Genomic DNA, 14,345 nt, shown 5'->3' with positions numbered 1-14,345 from the left:
CTAAACCACGGCCAGGGCAGGAGCCCCCTCGCCCTTCTCCTCCAGCGGGTGGAGGCAGCCAGCTGTGCCCCTGCTCCCCTCCCTCCTGAGCTCTCCCCTCTCCAACAGCCACCACCTGCTCTGCTGGGGCAGCGGGGGGCAAGGCCCGCCCCGCCCTGGACGTGCACCCCAACAGCCGGTGCACAGAGAAGACCAACCCAGCGGACAAGTTCCATATGGGGGTGATGTGGCAGACGACAGGGTGGGGACCACGTGACCAAAGCGGAGTTGAAGGCCCAGCTGGAGATGCAAAGGTCAGAGAGATGAGCCTGAACGGCCTGGGGGAGCGGGGCGAGGCGAGGTTGGCGACTTCGAGGCCGGCGCTCCACTGGGCAGCCCTGGTGGTGGCAGCAGCCAGGGTGCGGGAAGGAACTGAGGGTGGGTGCGCGACCCCCAGCTGTCACAAAGCCCCACAAAACACTCAACCACCTGTCCATCCAAAATCAAGGCTGTATTTACCTTCATTGGTTGATGTGAGAACAGAATGTTTAAAATAACCGGAGTCTACAGTGGAAACACAGGGTTGAAGATACAGAACCGAAGAAAGCAAACAGCTACAGATGGCCGAACCAAGGCTCAAACGCCGAGGACACAGGTGTGGATGCCAGGAAACAAGGTACGCTGACGACAGGGCATGGTGACATTCACGGGGTTATGAAAGTAAGACTGAAACCAAAAGGAAATCATGCCAAGGCCTTGGCCGGTGGGAAAACATGAGACAAACGTCTGCTGATGTCCTCCGTGAGAAGAGAAGTTATTTCTTTTGTGCCTTTAGCCTTTTCACCTCCCAAACCCTACTTGTCTGGGGTGGATCCCGAGGACACTGCACAGTCAGCACAAGGTGCACACACGTCCCAGGGCCGCTCCGTGGTCCCCCCGGCGGCCCGGCCGCCCTGAGCGCTTGCATAGTTGAAGGACGGTGCTGCAGTTAAACGTCTGAGGGCATTTCCAACTGACAGCGGGTGGGTTTTTGTGACCACGTTAAACAGATAACCAGAGGAGTTTCTAGAAACCGTTTTTATAAAGTCTACCTAAATTAAGAATTTAATAACATCATATGTTTATATTAACAGACTATTTACACTGTTTGTGTTTTTTTTAAAAAAACAAACCGAAAAAGAAACCCTTCTACACTTCTGCATAATAAGGCAAATAAAGTTTTGTACATTATTAATTATCTTAATATATATCTGTAACTTCGGTTCCAAGTACCAAGGGAGGGCCAGGGCCGGGCCTGAGTGGGGACCTCACAGTGCGCTGGACAAAATGACCGTTTTCTTCTCCATAAATAAGACAAAAAAAACCCCTGGGGCTCTGAGGCCATTAAATCGCAAAAGCAAACTAAAAGTTAAAAAGCAAAAGTCTTTTTTGTTTCATTTAAATGTCTAAAGAGCACAAAGTTGAAAAAAATACAAATGTATTAAAAACGCTTCTCACCTGTGGGAAAAAAGGTACAAACTTGAATTTTTTTTCCAGTAGCCTCATCTCAAGCTCGGAAAACAAAAGACCACCCCCAGAAGAGCTGTGTATGACACCCCCAACTCCGCAGGCTGCGAGTGGAAGAGCGAGCATCGCCCCAGGACCGATGGAACTGTGCTTAAGTTCTAGAAACAGACGTTTAGGTTAGTCGACAGCAGTGCGTTCTTCGTGGAGGAACCTTCGCAGGCGCGGCAAGCGCGGCCCCGCGGCCACTACCGCGCCTCTACCTCCTGGGGGTTGCGCGACGGGGAGTAGTCGCGGGCCTCGCCGGGCGCGCGGGCCCCGAGCGGCGTAGTCCTGCTCCGCGGCGGCCCCGGGGGCGTGGGGGGCCCGGCCGCGGCCACCAGCGGGGGCGGCGCGCCGAGCGAGGCGGCGGCGGCCGGCGGGGTCCGCGCCAGGAGCCCGTTGTGCAGCGCGGCGGCGGCCGGCGCGAGGCGCGGGTAGTGCAGGGCGCCCAGCGCGGGCAGCAGCGCCGCGCCGTCCAGGTGCGCGGCCCGGGCGCGCTCCAGCTCGTCGCGGCGCGCTTCCCTCAAGCGCTCGGGGCTGTAGTCGTGCGGCTCGCGGTCGCGGTAGGGGCGCTCGGGCGGCTCGAGGAGGGCGGCGGGGCCCGGGGCGAGCGGGGCGCGGCGGGGCGGCTCGGGGCCGCGGTAGGCCTCCCGCGGTGGCTCCCAGGCGAAAGCTGGGCGCTCGCGGCCCGCGAGGCCCGGGCCGGGCTGCGGGGGCGCGTCGCCGTCCTCCCCGCGCTCCTCCTTGACCTTCACCTCGCTCTGGGGCCGCTCGGCCGCCGCCTCGAGCGGCTTCGCCGGCTCACGGCCCAGGAGGCCCGCCAGGCGCAGGCCGTCCCCCAGGGCCGCCTTGCTGGGCTTGGCGCTGTCCTCCCGGGGCGGGGAGCGGCTCTCCTTGACGCGGGGCTCGGCCTCGCGCTCGGCAGGCACCCCGGTCCGGCCCGGCTCGCCCTGGCCGCGGAGCAGGAGGCCACTGCCCAGGTGGCCCACGGCGGCCACGGGCGAGGTCCGGCTCAGCAGGCGCGTCTTCTCCAGGAGGTCCCTGGGAGCGACAAGACAGCCCCCCTCAGCCTGGCGGGACACCCTGCAGCGAGCTCCCCCGACACCAAGCTCCCACCTCAACGCGACGAGGGCACTGCCCGCCGTAGTGACCTCAGGGTCCTTGCGTGCGTGCGTGTGGGGTCCGCTTAGCACCCCCGCCTCCCGTGGAATCATTGCTAGTGAGACCCCGTCAACACGTGGTGACCACAACCCACGTCCCCACGAGAGTTACCCCACGCCTGTTTCCCCTCCACAAGCACCACGGACACCGACTTTGCAGCGGAACCGCAGAGCGCTCCACGGGGAGCCCCTGAGCCCGGACAAGTCCTTCGCTGAGAAACTTAGGGCAGTTCCACCCATGCCCCAGACCTGCTGCAGGGACAGGGTCCTGCAAATCCTTCCTCATGTGGAGCGTGTGGCCTGGCTGCGGTCACCATAGTTCCACCCACCCCACTGCAGGCTGCTTCTCACCCAGCCTGCCGAGGTGCCACCCTGTTGTGTTTTTTTTCACCCTGTACTTTTTATTAGTCTTTTGCCCTTGAGCTGGGAGCACGATGGGCACGGCCCCCACCTTGATGAAGGGCTGGGAGGGCAGCTGGGCTTGACTGGGTCAGATCCGAGGCTCCTTTTCCCCTTGGGAGTCCCCAGGTCCCCCGGCCCCCTGACCAACCCTGTGCTGCACCTGGCCACCATCACTCTACTCGAGCCCCACCCGCTTGACTCTGAGATCCCCATGGGGGACCTGCAACTCCCCGGGCTCCTGACCCGCTGTGGCGACAGTGCTGTGGCTGTAGGAGGTGGGCAGGCCCTGGGCTGCTCCCTGGCACCCTTCCTGGGTTCTGCGACACATCCCCACCGTCTTCCAGGCTGATTCTAGGTCGTCTCCTCTCTCTCCTTGCTCTGCCTCAAGCTCCACCCTGTGCACCCAGTACCTGGCACGCAGCACTACCCATGAGTGAAATGCTCCACATTCAGGACTGGGGGGACAGGACCTGGGTGGAAGGGCCAGACAGGGAGCCCTCTGCTCCAGTCCACGTGGCGGGCCACGACTCAAGAACACTCAAGCCCCAGCCTCTGCCGTTGACCTGAGAACGTGGCTACCACCTCCCCTGCCCTGGCCTAGCTCTGCAACGCATGGGGCTGGGGGTAGGGAAGCACGCACAAGCTCAGCCCCCATCCACCTGCCCACAGGTGTACCTCCCAGACTCGGGCCCCCTGGTGGCTCAGCGGCCCCCTGCAGCGTGCAACGGCATTCTCTGCCCTGCTGATCTGAGCTCCCTCGAGGCCCCGCTGTGGTCCACAAGCCCACGGTCACCGCCAAGGCCTCGGAGGGAGTGAACCCCCGCCCTGGATGGTGCCTGCCCAGACCCTGCACCAGCAAGGGTCCTCTGTGCAGACAGAATGGAGAGTGCTTGGGTGTGGGGTTCCCTTCCCCTAGTCTTCCCGGGCCCTGAGGATGCAAACTTCACAGCCTCCCAACCAAGGAAACTGAGGGCAGAGCTCAGTGCGCCCCGCGGGCAGGTACGCGCGGCTCCGCTGAGCTGCCTAAGGGCTGCGGGGGCGGGAAGCCGGCAGGATGGGAGAGCGGAGGGTCCCCACTCACCGCTCCTCCCTGCTCTTGTCCAGCTCTCGGTCGTGGTTGGTCAGGGCTGAGACCTGCTCGGCGTCTACAGGCTTAGGCCACGGGGGTGGCGTGGGAAACGAGGGCGGCGCCCGGTGCAGCCGGTTCCAGGCCTCGCGGGGGCTGGGCAGGCCGTGCAGCGTGGGGCCCTCCTTGGGGGCAAAGAGGCTGCCACCGGGAGCTGGGGGGTGGGTGGCGGTGGGAGCGTGAGGCAGCGTTGCTAGGAAGGCGCACACACACGGAGATTCCCGACCTCAGACCCGCACGTGCCCCAAGGAGCCGGCAAAAGGGGTCCGTGCGCCCGGCGTCAGGGCGGCCCCACCCCACGCAGGCGTGCGCGCAGAAAACACATGCGCGTGCCCGTGCGCGAAGTGACGGCGCATGCGCGGGCGGGGGGGGGGGGACGCAGTCACTCACTCAGCGCGTGGCTGCCCAAGCCTCCGAAGGCGTTGCTGCCCAGGCTCCCCAGGCCCCCGAAGGTGCTTGATCTGCTGAAAGGGTCTGTGGGGGTAACGAGGGCTCAGGGGTCTCCACGTGCGCACCGGACCCTCCACCCACCCCGTGGCTCCCGAAGCTGGCAGGTGCTACCTCCGCAATCGGAGGGGTACCCGGTTCTTGGGGTCATCTCCCCACCCACCTGCATCCCCCCAGCCCTGAGGTCAGCACAGGCCAGCCAGACCGCACGGACCTCAAGGGGCACCTACCCGTCAAGTGACCAGTGGGCAGGAAGCTGCCAGGATGCGCTGAGGGTCCGAACAGGTTGGTGGTGGGATGGGCAGCACCTGAGAGGGGGACAGGTTGATGGAAGCCGGAGTGCACCCGGGGCCTCGACTGCGGCTCCTTCCAAGGGTGGGTGCGCCCTGGGCAGCTGTTCCTCCCACTGCAGGCATGTGACCAGGTAGGAGGTGGGCTTTCATCTCCCCGGAGCCTGGGGGACCCCAAGGGGGTGGAGCAGAGAGGCAGGTGCTGACAGCAGTGGAGCCCCCAGAGGAAAAAGGGCAGAGACACGGCCTGCGACCGAGCCTTCAGGGGGCTCTCCCGAAGCCAGCGGCCCTGGAGTTTCCGACCAGAGCTACAGTTCCGGTCACGTAACAGTGGGTGTGGCCTGGGTGCTGACGGACACTGGCCCGAGTCACGGCTGCCAGAGGCCGCAGCTCGTCCTGTGGTGTCCCCTGGCTGCAGGCCACAGTCCACAAGCGTCACGATGGCAACAGCCCCGGCTCCCCCGACGCCCCTCAGGAGCGAACCTGGAGGGCAGCCGGTAGGCCCAGTCTGGGGACGGGGCCTGTTGAGTCAGGGGCCGACTCTGCCGCTTAGGGTGCCCCATCCCGTAGCCTAGAAGTGAGTGCCTGGTGAGACCAGTGACGGCGCCCCCTCGTGTCCCTCCAGCTCCCTCCACCTGTGGGGACCCCAACAGTGGTGCGCTGTGTGCATCACAGGTGGGCTCCTCCACCCACACACACGCAGGTTCGAGTGCCCAGAGAGCTCCCAGCTAGAAACTTGACCTCACCTCCAAGCGACCTTAAGTCAAAGTTCGGAAGCCAGCTGGCCCCAGGGCTAAAGAGGGTGGTGTATCGACAGGGCCGTGGGTGGGTGAGGAGCACAGAGGGGCCCAGGCCACAGCCTGTGGGCTCTGGCCCAGATGGGAGGCCCTCTGCTTTCTGAGGGGCCCTGACGCCTGGCTGGGGTCTGGAGGCCATCAGGGTGGTGGAGCCAGGGCTGGGAAGAGGCGCCACGCTCACCAAGACGGCCAGCGTGACACCCGTCGTGCCAGTGTGCCGACAGGCTGCCCGCATGGACCACGTGTCCATGTGCAAGGGGCAGCGGGTGGGGGTGAGCGTACATGAGCTTGGAGGAGGGCGGGGGGAGGTGTCCGAGGAGCAGTCAGGGAGGGCTCTCTGAGGAGGTGACGTCCTTTGAGGGCCTGACAGCTGGGGAGGAAGCAGCAGCAGCCCCGGAGCGAGGGCTCAAGGCCGCTGACCTCGGAAAGGCCTGCTGCTCGGCTGCCCTCAGCGTCTGGGAACTCGGGTTCCAGCAGGTTTCTCGCTTCCCTCTGATAGGAAGGCCGCACGGAAGCTCAGTTGCTTGTGCAAACAAGGTGGTCTGTGTGAGCACCTGCTTTCCTTCTGGGATTCCGGGTTTTGGTCCATGCAGGCAGAGCTGCCTACGTGAACGGCCCCCAGTAAGAACCCTGGGCAGTGGGTCTCCACGAGCTCCTCTGGGAGACAGCGCCTCGCCCTGCTGTCATGGCTCCTCGCTGGGGAATGAGGTGCGTCCTGGGGCCCCTGGGGCAGTGCTCGGGAGACACCCACCCATTCCCACCCTCTCCCTCTTCCTGGCCGAGGCTGCAACGCATACAGCCGGGGCTGGAGTGTGACGTGTGCCGAGTCCTGGGAGCACTGCGAGCCTGGGGTAGTCCCAGGGACCCTGACGCCGCAAGGCTGTGGCGCGGCTGCTGGGGGGCGGGGCGGGGGCGAGCACACGGGTTCCGAGAGAAAAGCCAGACCCTTCCTGGGAGGGACAGCGGGAAGGACGCCCCAGAGAGGAGGGCATCCTGGCCAGAGTCCACGCGGGGCTCAGGTCGGCTGGGGGTGGGGGGGAGTCTCCGCAGGGGGAGAAGCTCGAGGAGGGCAAGGCTGCCAGATCCCACGAGCTACGGCCGGAGAAACAAGAACGCTGCCCGAGCAGCCGGAGGGAAAAGGTGAGAACGCCTCCGCCCGGCCGCCCCCCGGCCTGCACGGTGGCCAAGCCCCCAGCGCCCACGAGCCAGGCCGCCTTACCTGAGCTGGAGAGGAGGGGCCGGGCCAGGTCCTGCGGGTAGTGGAATCCGGCGAACACACCCGGGGCAGGGGGTCTGCTGAACAAGTCCAGCTTGGCGCCCGTGTCCAGTTTGTGAGGGCCCAGCTGCATCTGCGGGACAGAGTGTACACAGGGGCTGCCAGTGAGCTGCCAGCAAGGTGGGACGCCACCTGCTCCTGGCCTTGCCCAGTGAGCGGACAGACAGGTAAGATTTATCCTGACGACGTTTCAGCAGATGCAGGATAACCGAACGCCATGCGTGACTGACACAGGAAGGCCCTGACTGGGGTGCTCCACTCCTTTTCATGCGCTTCTTGAAAGCTGGTGTGTTTTACACTTAAAACACATCTCAATTTGGATGCGACATTTTCACTGGCAATACTTGGTTTAGATTTTGTAAAATTGAGCTGGAAACGTACATCCCACACCCAAGTCGTTCCAGTTTTCCGATGACTGAATTTCCCCTCAGTGTTAAGATTCAAATTCATTGAAGTTAAACAGAACTACGAAGCCCGTCCCTGGGTCACAAGGGCCGCAGGAGGCACGGGGCTAGGTGAGTTCTATCTGCCGAGACGGCAGCGACAGAGCGGGTGTTTGGGCCCTAGCTGGGGACCCTGCCCCACCTCCTTCACTGTGCCTTCTAGGGGGCTCTAAGCATCTGCATGTTGAATTGCACAATAATCTGTCATAAATCCCTTTCTGTGACTGGTCCTTTGTAGCACATTTAGGACGTGATGAGTTAAAAGTATTGTGCGTGGGGTAACGCGTTATCTGAGACGGCAGACGAGAGCATGGAGACCCTTCTGCGGTACGAGGGCAGCGCCCCGGCCCGTTGCCCCAGCTGTGGGTCCCCAGGTCTCCCACTTCCCTGTGTCGCTCGGCCAGGGCACCTGGTACCACCTGCCGGGAGGGCGACAGCCTCGAGCTGGGTTCCCGTTCACCACCTGTCACCCCCCCCACCCCCAGGAGCACGAAGGCTCCGCGAGCGCTTTTGGTCATCTTTGCCCCTGGCTAAAAACCCAGGCACACAGCAGGCCCAAGTGCTAATAGACACCTGGGGGGAAGAAGGGGACAGGGCCGACGGCCCACTGGGAGGACTCAACTGATGGTGGGGAGGCCCGCAGAGTCAGCTCCTCCCAAACCCCTGCCTGCGTCACCCTGGGTGGCCAGGTGGGAAGTGGCCTTGAGTTCCCCACACACTGCTGTCCTGTCCCCTCCCCACCTCCAACCCCTCCCAGCCCAGCACAGTGCCTGGGCGATGGGCAGCCTCTGAAGCACAGGCCTGGCCGGCAGCGCGAGCTGTCAGGCTCACCTTTATCTTCTGCTGATGGTGGTAGATCTGCCAGGCGATCTGCACGTGCACAGCACACCACTTCCCGGGCTTCTGCGACAGGGCGGGCGACGGGCTCAGCTTTGAGGCCAGGACCTCCTCGCTCCCCCCCCCCCGATTCCTGCTGTCACAGTGCACCCCTGTGGCCACTCAAGAGGCACCCAGGGTCCTCCCTGGCCTTGGACCTTCCCTGAGGTCCCGCCAGGCCCCTTCCTCCCAAGGTGAGGCAAGCAGGCACACACACTCACCCTGACTGCTGTCCGGTATGGGTCTGACACCTGCCAGCGACAGAGGAAGAAGCATCAGACCCAGGCTCTGCAAGCAGCCGAGCCCCGGGGGGTCGGGGGGAGAGGACTATGTGGGCCTCCCCGAGGAGCCACGCCGGCGGGAATGCCCACCAGAGAAGGAAGGAGGCACGGGCACTGCTGCCACCTACCCCGGGGGCTTTCTGTAGGAGGATGTTAACAGCACTGGCCTGGCCTGTTAGCTCGAGTGGGTTTGAAGTCTGAGGGGAGAGACGGACAGGGCACGAGATGACTTTGCAGGCCGCATGCCCAGGCGGCATGAGAGCCCCCAGGCGCCACCCAGGGGCGGCCTGGCGTCCCACCATATCCTGTCCGGAGGTTTCTGAAAAGGCTCTCGGTCGACGTGCCTGGGCCAGGGGCTTCCCCAAGGGCCAAGGCAGCCCCGCTTCAGGCAAGGTGAGCAGAGCAAGCCCAGTCCCTGGTCCTGGGGCGTAGGGGGTGCTTCCTGCCTGGGCCTCCTGCAGCGAGGATGCCCCTGTGCTGCCGCCATCCAGACCCCAACCCCGAGCGCTGCCAGGAGGTGAGAACGAGCGAAGCCAGGCTCTCCCGGCCCCATGGGGCACAGAGGGCCCCACCAAGGGTCAGGATGTTCTGCACTGACGTGAAGACCCCTTGGGGGCCACCCAGGGTCATGACACACGCAACTACGTGCGAGGCGGCTGGAGCTGCCCCGGGACAGCAAGGGCTGGCTGGGGGCGGGGCGGTCCTGCAGAGCCCACCCACAGTGCCCACCCCCCTCCTGGAAGCAGCTGGTACCTTGGGCTGAAAAGCACCCTGCAGGGATCCAAAGGGACCTGGGTGTGGGAGCAGGGCGGGCAGTCCTGGGACGGCTGGAGGGAAGGGCGGGAAAAACTGCAAGAGAAGGTGGGAGGGGCATTCCAGGGGCCTCGCTGGACGCTTGGACGCCCAGGGCAGGGACGCCGGGCCCAGCCCTCTGGTCCCCACCCCGTCACCCCTGCACTGGGTGGGAGGTTACACGGACACGGCACAGCCCCGCCGCCCTCCACACCCCTCACCCTGCCTGGAGAGCTCAGAGCGCACAGGGACACTCACGTTGGAATGTCGGAAGTAGGGACTGTCCAGCTTGGGCGTGTACTTGTCAAACTGGAAGGGAAGGAGGCAGAGAGTGAGGCCTCCGGCCACGCTGACGCCCTCCGCTGGTCAAGCACCCACCCACGCCCTCCAGCCAGGCAGTGGCCAGAGCAAGGCTGGTGGCCTTCAGCCAGCTGTCCCCTAGGCTCCCCGAGCGTGCTGCCCCTTGGCCTTCCCTGTTCTAGTGGTCCCAGCACGGGAGGCGCAGACTCGCCCATCTGGCGTCTGTGGCCATGACTGGGGCGGGGGCGAGGGCATGGAGCCCAAGGCTGGTGGTTAGGCTGCAGGACACACCGAAGCCACTGGCAGACTAGTGAGTGACCAAACAAAGCTGGGTGGGAGCAGAGGGGACCCTGCCCCACAGCAGTTGGCTCAGGGCATGAGACCTCGAGGACAAGGAACATGGGAAGAGTCCTGGCTCCCGTGGCCCCTCAGTCTTGTCGGGCCTCTGGACCTGCCGCCCTGCTACCAGTGGAGACATTGAGGACCCCATGTGGGTGCAACTGGCCCCACGGCCGTGTGGACACGCGGTGCTCCCCAAGCCCGAAAGAACGGCTCAGGATGGGGAACCTCAAGGCATGACCTGGGGCGGGCGGTGGGGGGGGGGGGGACGAGAGAAGGAGCTGGACGGATGGCCGGACGGAAGGGGATGGTGTCAGCCTGCATGCGTGCAGAGAGCGTCTGCGTGTGCCTGCTGCGTGTCCTGCGCCCGGGCCGCCCCCGCCCGCCCGCCCGCCCGCCGGCACGCAGCCTACGCACCGGCGGGGGTGCGGCAGGCGGCAGGAGCGGCGTCGGGGGCGGCCCGGCAGGGAAGGGGGCGAATGTGTGTTGGTGCTGGTGTGTGTGCTGGTGTGTGTGTTGGTGCTGGTGGAACTCCGCCCGCAGCAGAGCTCCCGGGCCCAGGGGGGCGCTCTGGACCAGAAAACGCGCGTTCAGCTCTTGCCTGAGCAGCTCGTGATCTACAAGAGAAAAAGAGAGAGACAGAGAGGCACGTCGGCCGCGGGCTCCCGGAGGGGCGAGGCGGATAGTCACCTGCTGGCACTCCCGGTTTCGGCAGGCCAAGCCGTGGTGGCCGCTCGCTACGTGCGGGCCCCAGGGTGGAGGTAAGAGAGGTGCCTGTGACCAAGTACCAATCAGAATCCCCGAATGAGGCTGGCAATACATGATTGGCTGGCTGAATGAGATCAACAGGCTGGCATCTAAAGGCAAGAGAGAACACCGTGAGCCACCCTGGGAGCCCCCGGAGACAGCCCTGAAGGGGAGCCCTGCCCGTCCCAGCACCCCCGGACCAGTGTCCTGGTCCCATCCTGGGGCACTGAGCTGCCCCAACCCAAGCTAGGCCGACAAGACTTTAGAAAAAAATTGGAGACCCACAGAGAAATCCTTAGTGACCTAAGATTTGGCCGTGAGGAAGCCCCTGCTGGAATCAGGCAGGGAGGGAGAGGCCAGGCTGGGCCAGGCCAGCTGCTGTTCACCTGGGGCCCCTCTCCTCCACCATTCAACCCTCCTCCCCTCCCCCACCCGCCCAGCAGCCCAGGGACGGTGGATGGGAAGAGCCACGGCAGGCCCTGGGAGCCCTCACTGCCATGACCACGGAGCAGCTCCAGGTTGCACCAATCCCCTGCCTCAGACTGCCCGACCAGGCCTGGCAAGGGCTCAGAATGGAGCAAGGGATGTCTGTGTCCGTGTACGCGCGTGTGAGCACCTGTATCTGTGTGTGTGTGTGTGTGTGTGTGTGTGTGCGCGCGCGCGCACACACACATCGGAGGCCCTGGCAGGAAGCTTCCTCTGCCCTGGGCAAGGTGGCCTGCTAGCGCTATGGGCTGCTGGGGGGCTGCCATCCAGCTGGGTGGGGGCTGGCCCCTCCCCAGGAGCCGCTTCCCTCCCCCCGGGGATTAGGATCCCACAGTGGAGGGAAACAGTGACCCTACTGCCCCACCAGCGGCGCCCGGACCTACCGGCGGGGTGTCCTGGGATGACCAGGCTGTTGGCCGGCAGCGCCGGGGGCGGGGGCAGTGTCGGGGGCGCGGCGAACATGGCCGCCGCGTGGTGCTGGTGCTGGGCCTGCGAGCGGAGCGCCAAGTGTGAGGTAGAGAGGTGGGGGCCCGGCCCGTGAGGCGACAGGGACGCGTGCTTCGCGAGCCCCAGGCTGGCGCCGCTGCTGGCGCTGCTGCTCCTGCTGCAGGGAGGGGCGCTCAGTGCCCGGCCGGCGGCGCGCCCCGCGCCCACCTGCGGCTGCGCGGGCCCCGCCCCGCGCCCACCTGCGGCTGCGCGGGCCCCGCCCCGCGCCCACCTGAGGCTGTGCAGGCCGTTGTGCGCTGCCGCGCCGGGGCCCGGGAAGGCGCCCGGGGGGAGAGGCACGTGCGTCGGGAGGGAGGCCCGGGTCTGCAAGGGCGCGGGCGGCGGCTGCGGCGTGAGGCGGGGCAGGCCCGGGGCTTCCTTCTTGACGGGTGGGCTGGACGGGGCGCCGGGCGCGGGGCCGGCGGAGGGCAGGACCGGCGCGGGGCTGCGCACAGGGGGCAGGAAGGGCGGCTCGGTGCTCAGCTCGCGGCTGCGCTCCAGGCCCGAGACTTTGGGCTCCGCCCCGGCCTTGGCCTCGGACTTCTCGCCCAGCGTGGGTCCTGCGGGGAGAGGGGCCGGAGTGAGCCCGGGTCCTGGCTCACTGAATGCCCTCCAGGACTGTTTCCCACGGGGCGACGCGCGGCGCGGAGCTCCCGCCCACAACACCTCGGTACCCCCGCCCCCCAGGCCACCTGCCCCGAGGGCCGACCCGCAGGGAGTGTCCTGCACCTCCTGCCCACGGAGATCCCAGCGCAGGGGCTGTCCCGGCCCCATTTTACAGAGGGAGACGGAGGTGCACGAGGGAGCCGGGCCAGGCAGGGCGCTGGGCTCCCAGCTCATTCTGTCGCCCTTCCTTCCTCTGGCAGGAGCTTCACTTGTGCTAGCGGCTGCTCCTTCGGGACCCACCCGGTGACCCCTGGCCTAAGCCCTCTGGGCCCTTGCCCTGGGGGAGACTTCCGGATGACACGCCTTGCCTGGTCTGTCGGAAGGAAGCTGCTGCGGGCCAACACTGCCCCCCTCCTCACCGCCCAGAGCCTCTGCTCCCCTCCGGGCTGCGGGTCTGCCCTTGGGCCGTGAGCTCCAGCCAGCCGGAGCCAGACGCCTGCTCACTTCAGACCCTCCTTTTGAAACTGCTACAAGGGAGGCCTCAGGTCACAGCCCCAGCGGCCAGGCGGAGGGCAGCACCACCCACGTGAGCAGCTTTGCCTGCACGGGGCAGCATCCCGGTCCCCAGGAGGAGTGGAAATTCAGGTCGCTGGGCTGTGGGCTGACCCCGCGGCTGCCACGCTGAGTGAAGAGCTGGCCACAGCCTCCCCTGCAGCTGCAGGACAGTGTGACCCAGGCTGGCAAAGAGGTGAGAGGTCTGGAGCCTCTGGGAAGTCTCCTTCCCTAGCGCAACACCTCCCTCTGCCTTGGGTCTGTTTGCTTAGGGACGCACGTACAGAGGAGGCCATTGCCACCACCCCTGCAACAAGGACAGGAACAGAAGACCGCTGGCTTCAGCCCACTTGCTGCTCACAGCTGCCCAGGGACGCTAGCCCCTTGTCCCCTCCTGTCTCTCGCACATCTCCACACGAGGCCCTCACAAAGTAAGAGCAGCCATCAGAATGGGAAGAGGCAGGCATGGGCCATGCAGACCTGGACGCGACCCCACGTGCACCACGAGTGCCCCAGACCTTCTGGAGACGCCTGGAACCTTCTACGAGCCTCCTGCCACTGGAAAAGCATGAGCACTGCTACTCATCACCCCCCCGCCCTCCGCCACTAGGCACCTCAAAGCCCAGAGTTCCCTGAACTCTGCTGAATCGTAACCTCCAAACCTGTGGCTGTGACCTTATTTGGAAAAACGGTCTTTGCAGCCGTAATCAAGCTGAGAATCTCAAGATGAGATCAGTTTGGAATCGGGTGGGCCCTAAATCCAGTGACAGTGTCCTTGTAAGGGACAGAAGAGGAAGAGGCCTCGTGAAGACGGAGGCAGAGACGGGAAGGATGCAGCCAGAAGCCAGGGACGCCCAGGTTTGCCGGCGATACCAGGAGCTGGAAGAGGCAGGAGGGACCCCTCCCCCGGAGCCTCTGGAGGGAGCGCAGCCCCGCGCACACTGGGCTCCAGATTTCTGATCTCCAGAACCACGAGCAGGTGAACGCCTGTTGTTTCAAGCTGCGCGGTCTGTGCTCATTTGTTGAAGCGGACGCGCCCTACGTTAGTTCCGTGTGAAATACCAGCTCAGCGCGCCTGGCTCCTCGGAGCCTCTGGCGCCCGCCTTAGCCAGGCTCCCCGGCAGGCGTCTGCTCGGCTGCGATGCTCTGACTCGAGGGGGGGCTTCTTGAGTTCAAGGCACGCAGAGGCCATGCCCGGCTACCAGGCCAGCAGGACCACAGGGCTGCGGGTGCCCCAAGGCCTGTCCTGTGTGGTCACATCCTGAGGGGGCCCTCCAAGCAAAAGGGTCCCTTCTCTGCGCTGGGTCCAGTGAAACCCCCTTCCCGGCCACAGCCCACAGCCGACAGGCTGGGTCACGAAGGCCTATCCTGGCCTTGATGGGACCGTGGCCAGACATCCACCCTCCAGAACAGGG

General features: G+C 65.2%; 1 protein-coding gene across 15 annotated transcripts in view; it reads right to left on the bottom strand.

Moving 5' to 3' along the window:
- Positions 1–471: 471 nt before the first annotated feature.
- FBRSL1 (fibrosin like 1) overlaps positions 472–14,345 on the bottom strand; it is an 85,411-nt gene continuing 71,537 nt past the window's right edge. For 2 of the 15 annotated variants that reach the window (XM_067701285.1, XM_067701288.1), the window contains 13 exons: positions 12,005–12,332; positions 11,670–11,890; positions 10,471–10,910; positions 9,673–9,723; positions 9,376–9,471; positions 8,751–8,819; positions 8,563–8,592; positions 8,297–8,368; positions 6,966–7,095; positions 4,890–4,967; positions 4,603–4,686; positions 4,168–4,366; positions 472–2,565 (listed from right to left, as the gene is read on the bottom strand). In XM_067701285.1, the coding sequence (XP_067557386.1) occupies positions 1,731–2,565; positions 4,168–4,366; positions 4,603–4,686; positions 4,890–4,967; positions 6,966–7,095; positions 8,297–8,368; positions 8,563–8,592; positions 8,751–8,819; positions 9,376–9,471; positions 9,673–9,723; positions 10,471–10,910; positions 11,670–11,890; positions 12,005–12,332 (2,633 nt within the window). In that variant the 3' untranslated portion in view covers positions 472–1,730. The remainder of the gene's footprint in view (positions 2,566–4,167; positions 4,367–4,602; positions 4,687–4,889; positions 4,968–6,965; positions 7,096–8,296; positions 8,369–8,562; positions 8,593–8,750; positions 8,820–9,375; positions 9,472–9,672; positions 9,724–10,470; positions 10,911–11,669; positions 11,891–12,004; positions 12,333–14,345) is intronic. The other 13 variants (XM_067701295.1, XM_067701287.1, XM_067701297.1 and 10 more) reach the window with 13 other exon arrangements.

This window comes from Pseudorca crassidens, chromosome 12, assembly GCF_039906515.1.
Source record: "Pseudorca crassidens isolate mPseCra1 chromosome 12, mPseCra1.hap1, whole genome shotgun sequence".
In the NCBI taxonomy this organism is placed as follows: Eukaryota; Metazoa; Chordata; class Mammalia; order Artiodactyla; family Delphinidae; genus Pseudorca; species Pseudorca crassidens.
Note: the sequence above shows the minus strand (reverse complement) of the source record. Positions and strands in the feature narration are given on the sequence as shown.